At 37.4% G+C, this 13,108-nt stretch overlaps 2 protein-coding genes, 1 long non-coding RNA gene and 1 pseudogene across 3 annotated transcripts; 1 reads left to right on the plus strand and 3 right to left on the minus strand.

Annotated features, from left to right (window-relative positions):
* The first annotated feature begins 2,012 nt into the window (after positions 1-2,012).
* Positions 2,013-2,674, plus strand: LOC125587568. Its single transcript, XR_007323842.1, has 2 exons — positions 2,013-2,237; positions 2,379-2,674. It is a non-coding gene; the product is annotated as an uncharacterized LOC125587568 (long non-coding RNA).
* Positions 2,675-2,919: 245 nt separating this feature from the next.
* LOC106366806 lies at positions 2,920-6,188 on the minus strand (annotated as a pseudogene).
* A 213-nt stretch (positions 6,189-6,401) lies between these two features.
* LOC106453223 (14-3-3-like protein GF14 nu) lies at positions 6,402-8,410 on the minus strand. Its single transcript, XM_013895483.3, has 5 exons — positions 8,202-8,410; positions 7,288-7,794; positions 7,080-7,202; positions 6,872-6,988; positions 6,402-6,733 (listed from the first exon to the last, which is right to left on the minus strand). The coding sequence occupies exons 2-5, from the start codon at positions 7,762-7,764 to the stop codon at positions 6,665-6,667; spliced, it is 786 nt and encodes a 261-aa protein (XP_013750937.2). The 5' UTR covers positions 7,765-7,794; positions 8,202-8,410; the 3' UTR covers positions 6,402-6,664.
* Positions 8,411-8,725: 315 nt separating this feature from the next.
* Positions 8,726-12,211, minus strand: LOC125587567 (T-complex protein 1 subunit zeta 1-like). The gene is made up of 15 exons (XM_048758300.1): positions 11,954-12,211; positions 11,810-11,873; positions 11,495-11,630; positions 11,242-11,393; positions 11,108-11,155; positions 10,891-10,983; positions 10,640-10,746; positions 10,426-10,540; positions 10,257-10,343; positions 9,804-10,008; positions 9,603-9,697; positions 9,442-9,510; positions 9,251-9,358; positions 9,015-9,133; positions 8,726-8,929 (listed from the first exon to the last, which is right to left on the minus strand). The coding sequence occupies exons 1-15, from the start codon at positions 12,085-12,087 to the stop codon at positions 8,854-8,856; spliced, it is 1,608 nt and encodes a 535-aa protein (XP_048614257.1). The 5' UTR covers positions 12,088-12,211; the 3' UTR covers positions 8,726-8,853.
* Positions 12,212-13,108: the final 897 nt, after the last annotated feature.

Raw genomic sequence — 13,108 nt, forward strand, 5'->3', positions numbered from 1 at the left:
GAGTAAATTGATAGAGACAACGTTTTATGTTCATCTTTTCCTCGAGATTGATGACTTACCGGCGTTAGGGTTTACAGAGAAACGGCGCTAAGGTTTACAGAGAAGAAGCGGCGGCGCTAGGGTTTAGAAGAAGCGGCGGCGCTAGTGTTTAGAGGAAGCGGCGGTGAGAACGTTGGTGACCACGGTGGCGAGGGCGACGGTTTGTTCGGAAATAGTGGAAGCGGCGGCGCTAGGGTTTAGAGGAATCGGCGGCGCTAGGGTTTAGAGGAATCGGCGGCGCTAGGGTTAGAAGAAGCTGCGGCGACAACGGTGAGAATGAAGTGAGATAGATAGCCGACGTTGAGAACGATGGTTTGTTCGGAAATCGTGGGAATTCGAAATCACCTTTGAGAGAGAACTGTTAGGGTTTCTGAATTTCGCGAAAAATGAAAAAAAAAAAAATCACCTTATATATTGGGTAAATAATCCGGTTAGCTTTAAAAGTACATTGGTAAACTTTAAGGTTTGGTCCAGTTTAGACGACTTATTCTGGCTGATAATGTACAACAGACGACTTAATATTTAGTCGTCTGTTTTCAGACGACAAAATATTAAGTCGTCCTAGACCCTAAAATGAACCCCTAAACTAAAATGACTAGATTAACTAACTAACCACGTTATAAAATCAAATTATACTTAAATGGTGTTTACTATACACATAAATGAACACGCATAAGTAATTTTAAAAATTTTCAAAAACGGTTTTAATGCTTTCCAAAATCTAACCCTAAGAACACATACAATACTACAACATATGTTGATGAAACATAAACTAAAGAATATCATGACTCACTACTTTCACTCATCTATGCTGAAAACAATTGAAATTTGTTATATCTTAATTTATACCTCCTAAGACATATGTTAATTACATAATTCCCATTTTTCACTTATCAAAATATTTTTTACAAAATTTTTAAATTATGTTTAAGACTAACTGTCCAGACGACTTTCAGTTAAGTCGTCTGGACGACTTACAGACGACTTGCGAGGGGTAGAAACGTAAAAAAAATTCTGTTTTTTTGTTTGGTCACAAGGGGATAGTTGTAATTTCAATAGCCTTTTAGGTTACTTTTGCCTTTGACCAAGGGTATTGTTTTGGGTTTGGCTCCAAGTTTTGAGTCACACTTGGCAATTCTCCCCGTAATCAATCATGTAACACATAATTTTTCCAAACGAGTTTGAAAGTATAAAATTTTAAGGTAAACATAAAAGAATACTTTTCATCAAAAACTTTTAAGAAAGAAAAAATAAAAACTTCGGAAAAGAAAAAAAGAGAAGATAAGAGATCATACCAAAAGAATACTTTTCATCAAAAACTTTTAAGAAAGAAAAACTAAAAACTTCGGAAAAGAAAAAAAAGAGATATCATACCAAGAGGCCAGTTTTGGTGAAGATTGCCGTCCCAGGTTGATGATGATGACCGTTGTTGTTCTTTGGGCACCGTCAAAATCTAGTAAGAATTTAAAAGGTAAACATAAAGTAACTTTTCATCAAAAACTTTTAAGAAAGGAAAATAAAAACTTTGGAAAAATATGATATTAGGAGAGAGAGAAGATAAGAGATCATACCCAAGACAGCATCATCTCTTCTTCCCTGTCTGAAACCAAACATCCCTTCTTGCTTGTCTGAAACCAAACGTCCAAGAACCCGATTCACCTCCACCACAATTGTCGAAACCGAGAAAGCTGTTGACTTTATCAACAAGATTTGAGCTTTGATGTATAATCTCAAACGAACCAAGCTCAACGACGCCGTTTTCTGCGACAATCTTCATCTACTGCTTGGTCGGCCACCGTTGATTGTCCCTCCTCCGGAGATCAGATCGGAGAGTTGAGTTCTCTTTCGATGCTCTTGCTCCGCCGCCGCATTAACTGGGCTCTGTTTTCTTCGTCCTCTCTTCTTCTCCAACGAAGTCGTGGAGCCTTCTCATTGCTCCTTCGATTAAAGCTTGGAGTCGTTCCTGGAGAGGAGGTTGAGGGCAAAGAGAAGAGTGATCGGAGGAGGCGATGAAAGCTTCCATCACCGACGCATTGTCTTCGTTAGACCAGAGGCGATGAAAGCTTCCGAGACATAAATAAACTTCTCCGATTAGATAAAACTGAGAGAGTGAGAGATTGGAGTGGGTGAGAGTGGGAGTGAGAGTGAGAGTGAGAGTGTGAGACCAAATACAAGAAAAGTGTCAACGGTCGGAAACGGTAACAATTTCCTTTTCAAAAATTTTCCAGATATTTCTTTTAAATATTATTTTCCTTTTTATTTTGTTGGGAAAATAAAAGAAAAAAAACGTAATCCGCGCACACTTTATTTTTTCACCTTCTGTGTAACTTTTTGCACAGGGTACCACTTCATCTCCACTACACGTAGATGGCCACGCTGAGAAGTGAAGAAGCTTGCACAATCTTCTTTGGTTAAGATCTTGTAGAGTTTGTTAACATTTGTTTTTATGTGTTCATGCTCATACGTAACGTTGGCATAGAGGTCTCTCCTCCTTTGTATACAATGGTTTCTCTGACAGGATTTGGATATTATAAGTTGATTATTCTAGTAGATTAATTAAATGTTTGACATTTTGATGGTATGATTACTATTGAAATAATCATTGATATTAGTAAAGATTATTCAGTTTTTCATACACACGTGTGGATCCCACATTTTGTCTGGGCTTTAAGACTATAGTCATCGTATCACATGTATTAGCTGGCCCTACATTTCCGGTGTATTTGGATGGGTAACCACAGACGTACGTAAACATAATTGGGCCGAGAAGGCCCCGTTTTCAACAAATGCGAATTCATTAACACTCCAGTGACTCCTCCACTTAGTACTAAAATATGGAAATTATATATATATATATAATTTCGACATTTTATTTAATAACTAATAATGAATATATTTTTATATGCATGCTTTAATTCAACAAATACATGCCTTTGCATTTTTGGTTTTTCTTTTAGTCATCAAGGATCAGATCGTTTAGTCTGCAAGGATTAAACATACTATTTTCAATAGTTATATAGATTTCTTGTTTGATATTGTGTACTAACCTTGCTCCCTATAATTTTCTTTGTTTTGTTGTTTGTGTTCAATATAATGTTATAATATATTTCATAATAGTATTATTTGACATTTGATTGGTATAATTAATTAAACATTGCATAAACTAAAATAAATAATATTTTATAGTGAAATAAAAAAATCAAACTAACAAAATTTTCTTAATCGTAGTTATTAGTGGCTAGTTGAATTTATTTTAAGCTATTAATCACTTCACAATATGTTTAATTTGGAGTAGTTGATGACTTTAGTTGGACAATTACTTACAGATGATGCATGTCGTGGCTGGAAGAGATTTCACATTGGTTATCCAAAACACATGTCTGTACTCCAACATGGATGATCATGGGCTCACCACTAGGTTAATGTTAGGAGTGCGACCCATATATTTTTCATTCTCTGCAAAGGTTCAACAGGTTTCAGCAAATTAGGAGAATGTGGCTTATGTAATGGAGTCTGGAGAAGTATTCACATATGGCCACAATTCAGTATTTTCATGCGGTCATGGTACATACAATCCAGTACTGAAGCCAAAGTTTGTTGAGTACTTTTGGAACACTAACACTCCATGCAAGCAGGTGAAAGTTCATACCATGTGTACGATCTTTCTGACCATAGACGGTCGTCTCTACACAGTTAGGGATAACAGATATGACCAACTCGGTTTAGGGGATAGAACAAACCAAACATTACCAACTCTGTCTTTTTTTGCGGTCACGGTACCGACGTTTCAATATAGAACTTGAAGCTTGTTGACTACTTTTGGAACACGAACACCACATGTAAGCAGGTGGAAGTTAATTCATGGTCTACTCTCTTAGTGAAAAGAGAAGGTCAATCTCACCTTGGGCATGACGATGTTTAGTTAGAGATGCTCTCATTCCCAACTAAGTTTATATAACATTTGATTCAAAATTAATCAAACATTGCATAAACTAAAATAAATAATGTTTTATATTGACAAATCAAGAAAACCAAACTAACAAAATTTGCTTTATTGTAGTTATTAGTGACTAGTTGAATTTATTCTAAGTTATGTTAATCACTTCACAATATGTCTAATTCAAGTTTTAAATTGAGATTCAAACACAATCGGATGTTTTAACTGTTTATATGAAAATTTGTGCTTTTAATAATCATAAATTTAGAAGTGTAGGCTTCTATAATTATTGCCCCATTTTTTTAAACAATGGTTAATCAACTTGACGTCTTTTTGTTTAACCATTGCTTTTAGCGACTAATTTTGTTTTAGGTGTTTCAAAAAAAAAAAAAAACTAACTCTGTTTTTAAGTTCCAATATCATCGTATAATATGGTTCATTTAACAAAAGTTTGAGATTTAAAATGACAGTTAAACACAACTTGATGCAAATTCGATGTTATGAGAGTTAGACCACATTGAACCCAAATCCAAAATCACATAATCTCACCTAACCGGTTCTCAATCCAAGCAACCTCAACAAGCTAAACACCAAAGAGAGCACTTGGAAGGAAACCAGCACAAACAACAAAACCGCCCCCAAAAACGCAAAAATCTTCGACGAACCATAAACATAAACCTCAACAAATCTCCCAATCTTAACCTTCCACCGTCCGGTATAATACCGGTTAACTTCCTCAATAGTCTTATCCAAGAACCCAACTTTGGTTAACCTCACAACAGATTTGCTCATACCGTTCCACATCTCTGCAGCTTCTTGATCACTCTTGAGACGGCTGACGAGAACGCCTTGCTCTCTAAGCAACCTAACGTCTTCATCCGAATCGATGATTCCGTTTATCAGCTCTGTGTAGCGAGTGAACACTAACGGTCCCGAAGTGTTGGAAGCTTCGTAAGCAACGAGGTTTCGGAGAGCGGTCTCGGTGTTGATGTCTAGGTTTATTACGGGGAGGTTGAAATGGCCCGAGTTTGAGTGGAATGATACCGTTGAAACGTTGCCGTTTGGTGTTGGTTTGAATTTGACTCCGGCTTTGTGGAGTTAGGAGACTGACTAGAGGAGGCTTTTCGATGTCGAAAACAGAGACCGATGATGATGATGATGCTGCTTCCTTTTCTTGTCTGGTGAAGAGATAATTCAGAGCAATGAAGCCAGGGAGATTTGATATAACTCTACGTGGTAATCTCAAGATGGTATCAGATGCGAAGACCCTTTTGAACTGAAGCTTAATCTTTCTCAGAAGCTTACATCCTCTGTTTTCGTCTGCTTTGTTTTCTTCTTCTTCTTCTTCGATTCTTGGAACGATCATTTGATACAAAAAATCTAAGATGTGATTACACTCATGAAACTGAGCTTTCACAATCTCATCATCGTCGTCGAACTTGATGAGGAGTGGAGAGAGAACTCTGCATAACCATTTAAGAACAGAGAGCAACAGAGCATCAGCTGATTCCGTCAATTCGAGCTGAAACTCGAGCGTTTTCCTCAAAACGAATAACGGGATTTGGTTCTCGATCATCATAACATCTCTAAGAATCTCGTTGTGACCGACTCTATCGATCAAAGTCTCGACCTTTCTGAAAATGTAAATCTTAACCTCCATGGGTTGTAAGTTCTCGACGAGATCATGAAACTTGAATGATTTGGATTGGTTTCGAGATTTTCGCGCGATCATTAGTTTATACCTCTCTGTTTCGTGAAGCTCTGGTTTTAGACAGTGGTAAGGTCCGATGGAAACTCGTTGAGGTGTGTATGAGTCTCGATGGGTAGACATTAAAGCTTTAGGAACGGTGAATATGCAGACTGTGACTTCTTCGAGAGGGTGTTGTTCCAGCTCTGCGTCGAGAGATTTTCGGACGTTGATGACCCATCGAGCCTCGTCGAAGCTATGTCGGTTTGTGGTAGATGAATCAGTTGGTTTCTTAGGGAACATGATCTTAAATTTTTAGAACGCAACAAGATCTTGAATTGAGTGTTTCTTCTTATTTTAATCTGAGAGTAACATAAGAAGAATGAGAAGAAACAGTTTGCTTTGTGTTCTGTAGTTATGGTTTGATCAAGACTTTACTCTGTTTCAACTGCTTTAAAACGTTCTCTTAAGTTTTATATTTGTTGTGGTCATGTAATAAAACAGTCAGTTTTGGTCTGGTTATTAGTTATTACCAATCATGAAATGGTTTGATGAGATTTTTGAATGGTTTCTACCTGACATTATGAGATCTCTACAGACCATATCAAAATTGAAATTTGGTATAGATGGCTTTGATAGTGTATATGCTTTCCAAGGTGACAAAGTTCTTTACATGCCTGCTTACTTTTAAGTTGAAAGATTAATTGGCGGCAAAAAAAAGAGTAGAATCGAAAGCAATCATAGAAAGTTTTGTTTCTTCACTTCCTAAAAAATAATAACAAGCAACGAAGTAAAACCAAAGACTCGAAACACTAGAAAAAAAAAACCCAACAAAAAAAGAAAAACGAGAGTTTTTGAGTTTGCAAAGGAGAAAATCAAATGATGATCCTCTCCTGCTTCAACACACAAACCCCATAGCATATATGTTTTTAAGAAACAAGAGCCAAATCCATACATAGGCAGTAAAGTCTCGCTCTCTCTCTCTCTGGTCACATCAACATCTAAGCTTGTTTGCCTTCTTCAGGCTCGTCTTTTGACGCCTCCTTGATCTCATCACCACCCGCCTCATCCTGAAAATGATCAACACAACGTTTAATTAAAAATTATACTCTCAGTACATGAACTTCCTAAACACATGCACATATGCCTTATATTGTGTATATAAGGAGTTAAAAGAAAAGATATAGGGAGGGAAACAAAGAGTATACATTGATGTCAGAAGTCCAGAGCGTCAGATTGTCACGGAGAAGTTGCATTATGAGCGTGCTGTCCTTGTATGATTCTTCTCCTAATGTGTCCAGCTCAGAGATTGCTTCATCAAAAGCCTGTGAAAAACAATCGAGTCAATGTCATAAACCTGAAAACTTACAAAGTCTCAAATCATAAATGACATCCCATAAAGCAAAAACACAAAACCTGTTTGGCGAGGTTGCAAGCGCGGTCAGGCGAGTTGAGAATCTCATAGTAGAAGACAGAGAAGTTAAGTGCAAGCCCCAATCTAATCGGATGCGTAGGAGGTAAATCAGAAAGTGCAATATCCTACACGAGAACAAAAAAAACAACCATTAGCATTCATCAAGATAAAACCCTTTTACAACTACTCTCAATACAAACCCTTTTTTACCTGAGCAGACTTGTACGCCACGAGAGTGTTCTCAGCAGCATCCTTCCTCTCAGCACCAGTCTTAAACTCAGCAAGGTACCTATGGTAATCCCCCTTCATCTTCAGATAAAACACCTTAGACTCAGCCAAAGACGCAGCGGGAACAAGATGAGAATCCAAAAGATTCAAAATCCCATCGCAGATCTTGCTTAGCTCTGTCTCGATCTTTCCTCTGTAGTCCTTGATAATAGCAACGTGATCCTCGTTCCCTCTGCTCTCTTCCTTCTGCTCAATCGAAGAGATGATCCTCCAGGAAGCTCTCCTAGCACCAATCACGTTCTTGTAAGCAACGGACAAGAGGTTCCTCTCTTCCACGGTGAGCTCCTCGGAGTCAACGGTCTTGGCGACTTTCTCCATGAACTCGACCATCTCCTCGTAACGCTCGGCTTGCTCGGCTAACTTGGCCAAGTACACATTCTCTTCACGAGGAGACGACATCGTTTCGTATCACACTCTTGGTTATAGATCCTGTTTTCAAAAAAAAAAAAGAGTTTATCATCATACAGATCAGATCAGATCAGATCAGTCATCGATAGAAACGACGCCGTTTCGTAGATCCTGTTTTCAAAAATAGTCTAACATCACTGTAATGATCATTTCGTGCAGATCAGTTACAAATACAAACGAATCTAACAATAGAAGTCAAAAGACACTGATTAAAACAACTCGTAGCAAGATCTGGCGAAGTAAACAGATGAATCAATCGTGAATAAGCTCAGATCTAGATTATAACTACGAGCAGAGACACGAAAACAAACAGAGGAAACGAAGCTTCCAAGTACACAAAACCAAACGATAAGATCAATATCTAGCGAGAGAGATAGTACGATTCGTTGGAGTATGAGCAAAGAGAGGTCAGATCTGGAGGAGCTTACCGAGAGAGAGGGGAGTTTTGGGAATTAGGGATTTGTCGAGTTCGAAGTCTTGAGACGCAAAACGAAGGCAGTGAGAAGAAATAAGGGGAAAAAAGGGTAAGAGATGGGCTTTGATTGTACTGAGAAAGTACGTGGAAGAAGGCCCAATTAGAGTGCGACAAGTGTCTAGCGTCGTTGACCCGTCAAAGACTTTATTTTTGCCAAAAATTAATAATTTATATGATGGAATCGTTAAAGTATCACCGTGCATTGTCGGGAAATTGGACTTTATTGTTTTGAAAATAATCATTTTCTCCCAGTTCCATGAAAGTTCGTTATCTTTCCAAAATCACAAGTACTTAAAAGAAAGAATAGAGAAGAAAAAACAAGAAAAAGAGTAGAACCCAATGAAACAAAACAAATTAACTAGAGTAGATTTTTTTTTTTTTTTTTTTTTGAAACACAATTAACTAGAGTAGATTCATCATGTTTTCTTCATAAAAAAAAACGATATTCGAGATTACCTATTGAGTCTATGACAAACAGGAGATCCAAGGGAAAGGAAAAAAAAAGAGATAGCTCAATAACATAATTTCCATATGGGTACTACTCAAACCTATAAGAAAGAAAGGAAACAAAAGCAAAAGTTGAAAACGATAACATGTAGTTTGTTTTAAGTAGGCTTCCTCATATTCCTTCCAGCACGAATCACTTCATCCACTAATAGCAACTGCGAAGCTATCACCGGCCTGCAACACACATTTACCAATTCACGCTTTTAATTATTATTCAAATGTCTAATTTTAGCGTTTGCGTTTTGGTTTTGAACATTACCCTGAGTTTATAAGTTGGCGTTTCACCGAGTAGTTGTCGAATATACCAGCAAGCTGAGGGTCGATGGGTTCTCCGTCCACCAGGCTTACTCCCACGACGTTTCCTTTGTCATGCTCACTCTGTATACACAATACAAATTCATTAGATAAACCCCAAAATTAACACGTTATATTTGTTGTCCTCTTAGAGCATTATTATTATTTGATAGCGGAAGAGGGAAATGAAAGTCATAATACCGTAAGTGAAATGATAACGTCTTGTGTATCCAGCCCAGCATTTTCAGCTAGTGTCTTCGGAACCACCAGAAGAGCGTTAGCAAAAGCTTCTACACCGAGCTGAGCTCGCTGCAATTTGCACACAATTAACATTAGCAACCGAATAAAATAAGTGTTGGTACTGGAGCAGAGTCATATTACTTGATACTTACCCCTTGAACGGTTTTCTTGACTTCATTCATTAAGTGCTGTCTTGCTGCAACTTCAAAAGCTCCAGCTCCCTGCCAACATAGGCAAACCATAAGCATACAGAAACCAACAACCACACTGAAAAGGAATAATCTCTGATCTTTGTGAGGAAGAAAGTACTTACTAATACAACACACTCATCTTCCAATGTATTCTTGACTGATCTTAAACCATCACGGACAGCGTCCTTAATTTGAGCAATGGTGTGATCGTTAGGCCCTACAAAAACAATGTAATTCATGGATGATCAATGACCCATCATGCAAAATGAAAACCCGACGTTTAAAACTTATCGGCGAAGATATAGAAGTTCGGGCCTTTGTACCTTTAATGAGGATAGTACACGAATGAGGATTCTTCACTTGCTCCACAAATGTGTACTTCTCTTCCCCCAGAACGTGCTCATATACAAGTCCAGCCCAGCCAAGAGAGTCCGGGGTCAAGTCATCAACGGAGTTCACAGCTTCTCCCCCACATGCCAACACCAAACGTTCCATGTTCCTCCTCTTCGCTCTTCGAAGGGCAATTATCTGGAGAAACAAATCAACGTAAGAAAACATAAAGATAAATAGACTGTAACAACTTATAGACACGAAGAAGTACAAGATAAGAGACAAGCTTTGTGAAAGATCTATGCATCTAAAAGCTTTCAAGTGAGTACTCTTAGTGGAAACCCTTTTTCTCTATTTGTTTCAATTCATTTTGCCTTTACGTTTCAATTCACTTGATTTCACAACTATGGATGCCAGAAAATGATACAAAATTAGTCATAGCTTACCCCTTCTCTAGCAAGCAGATCCAATGATGGGGGATCAATACCCTTCTGATTTATGATAACAAAGCTGTTATCGTTACCAGCACAAACCTGCATGGAAAACAGACCATGTAAATATCTGAAACGCTACAGGCCTACAGCATATAGCTTAGATTTAGTAGTTTCAACCCACCTTATTCTTCAGCTCAATAATTTTGTTGACTCTTTCATCAACTGAACGTCGCTCTGCAGTAACCATGGCTTCCCTCTGCTCCGCATTCGAGTAGAAAAACCCTGCATTAATTTCACTGATATATGCAAAGTTAGGCTAAGAAATCAATGAATACACGGAATGTTCCGCTAACTTCTAGTCTTTCATAAACCAACCAGAGGTTTCTTTTACACACCTCTTCTCATACTCCAGAGACACATTGCAAGTAAGGATGTGACAATTCTCTGCACGTCGCTTCATGTCAGGGTGTCTTGAACCATGATCCAGCACAAGCCCCTCAACCTAGTACAAGAGAAACAATCCATGTGATATAGCAGCAGGTAAATAAAGATCGAATTTATGATCCACGACCAGCAAAAAGATTCAATCCAATACTAAGTTAATCTATAGAGTGAGAATCCTTAAATTCTAATACATCAGGCATACCAATCGTGTGTCAACATCAAATTTATGGCGCATGTGCATTATCTCAACCATAAACAGATCAATAGGTTCCTCAGGCTTCCGAATGCAGAGAACCTGTAATGCACAGGAAGAAGCTAAGTATAAGCCAAACAAGCTTGAAAACCAAATCTAATTCATAGATTAGTATACATATGTAAAAAACATGATGACACTCAACGAGAGGTATCAGTAAACTTACCGAATTAACAACAATATCAGTCAGTTGATCAGCTAAGCCTTCATACAACTAATATAGCAAGAAAAAAAACGCAGTTAGAAGATAAAATTCAGTGCTAACCAAATAATAATAGATATCATCAAAATGAAGAATACCTTTGTTCTTAGCGTGGTCCTGGCAACCATTTTCAGGATCTCTTTATCAGGCTCATCGCCCATAACCACAGGTGTCTTAAAAGTGTCGAGAAACTGAAGAGTAGCTCTTTTTGCAATCTCGAAACCATCAACTAAGACACGTGGATGCATTCCTGAGACACATTAAAGACTTCTCATTAGGACCATTGAGGTTAGATACAAAAAAAAATTCGCAAATCGAAGTATAAGTCAGGAAGAAGCTAATTGAGCTAACCTTCATCGATGCAACGCTCGGACTGTTTCATGAGCTCACCAATGAAGATGACAGTGGAAGTAGTACCGTCACCACTAATGTCATCCTGTGCAACAGCTGTCCTCGCAATCATGATAGCCGTAGGATTTTGAATTTGCTGCAAAGATAAGCAAAGTGAGAAACTGTAACCATTCATCAAAACTAATTAACGCTCAGATTATATAGCTATCCATTAGAGCAGGTCAGTCACGTGACAAATATTTTTGAAAATTAGTAAGAAGATCCTCAAACACGCTTCACTAGTAAACAAGATCTAGCTTTATTGAGCTCACTCACCATTTCCTTCAAAAGCGTGTTGCCGTCCTTGGTAAGCTTGATATCACCGGAGCCACCAACAAGCCTGATAGAAACAGTCGCGTTAAAATCAATTGAGTATCGGATACGAAATAACCACATAGATCTAAGAAGAAGAGACTTTACATCTTGATGGTTCCCTTGGGACCGAGATTGGATTTGAGCACATCCTGTAAACCTTTAGCGGCGTTGATGGTCATATGAAGCGCCGCCGTTTTGTTGAGCACCTCCGCATTAGGATTCAGCACACGCACAGACATCTTCGATGATGAGAGATCGAAGTCGATGGAACGAGATTTAGGGCTTTTCTTCTCGGAGCTTCTGAGATTTTCTCTTTTAAATTTTCAGTGAAGCTGCGAAATGAAGAAGCTCAGGACGAATCCCGTCAAACGACGCCGAATTGTCATAGAGCGGAAAACATCAATATACAGGCCCAAAATGTTTTTACTAAATGGTTAGCAGATAAGCCCATAATATTTTCAAGTATCCACTAATCATGGCCATTTTCCAATTTTTTTCACCTCCAATGGCTAAAGAGCATTCATATTTATCGAAGTTATCAAAATTACATTTTACAAAGATTTACAATCTCCAATATATAAAAGAGAAGTTGGATTTTTACAGACAAAAAAAAAAGAGGAAAAGAACAGAACAAATTGGTTTACTGTATGTTACAACGAGAACCAAGATAAAAGATGATAACTCAACTTAATTACCCTACACAAATATTGAGTTATATTGAAACCTATAATCTTTAAATTTTTAAATTTGTTTTAAAATTTATAACCAAATTGTACATTTGTATTCATGTATCATAAACTTATTTTCATGGTACATAGATACCATTCTAATTTTTTCTCAATTAATTTAGTAAAACTGCAAACTTCGTTATAAAATTATTATTTCCTAGAGAAACGGAGACAAAAAAAGTTTCAAACTTCTTTAAACATCATCATATGTTATTAAAGAATGCAACTATGTATTAAAACAGTATTGTTGTCATATTTTTAGATTTTTTTTCAAAATCTATATGTTAACCCCTATGAAAATATTGAGTTTTTCGGTAAATGCTCTATATACTGTAGCCTATAATCTTTAGTGTTGTTTTAAATTTCTAAGCATATTCTACACTTGTGTTAATGTATGCTAAACTCTTTTTCATGGTACATGGGCATCTTTCTTATTTTCTATCAATTAATTTAGTAAAACTGAATATACTCCCTAAATCAATGAAATAACCACAGTATAATCGCTATTCTCTTGAGAAACGGAGACAACAAA

Source organism: Brassica napus, chromosome C5, assembly GCF_020379485.1.
Source record: "Brassica napus cultivar Da-Ae chromosome C5, Da-Ae, whole genome shotgun sequence".
Lineage (NCBI taxonomy): Eukaryota > Viridiplantae > Streptophyta > Magnoliopsida > Brassicales > Brassicaceae > Brassica > Brassica napus.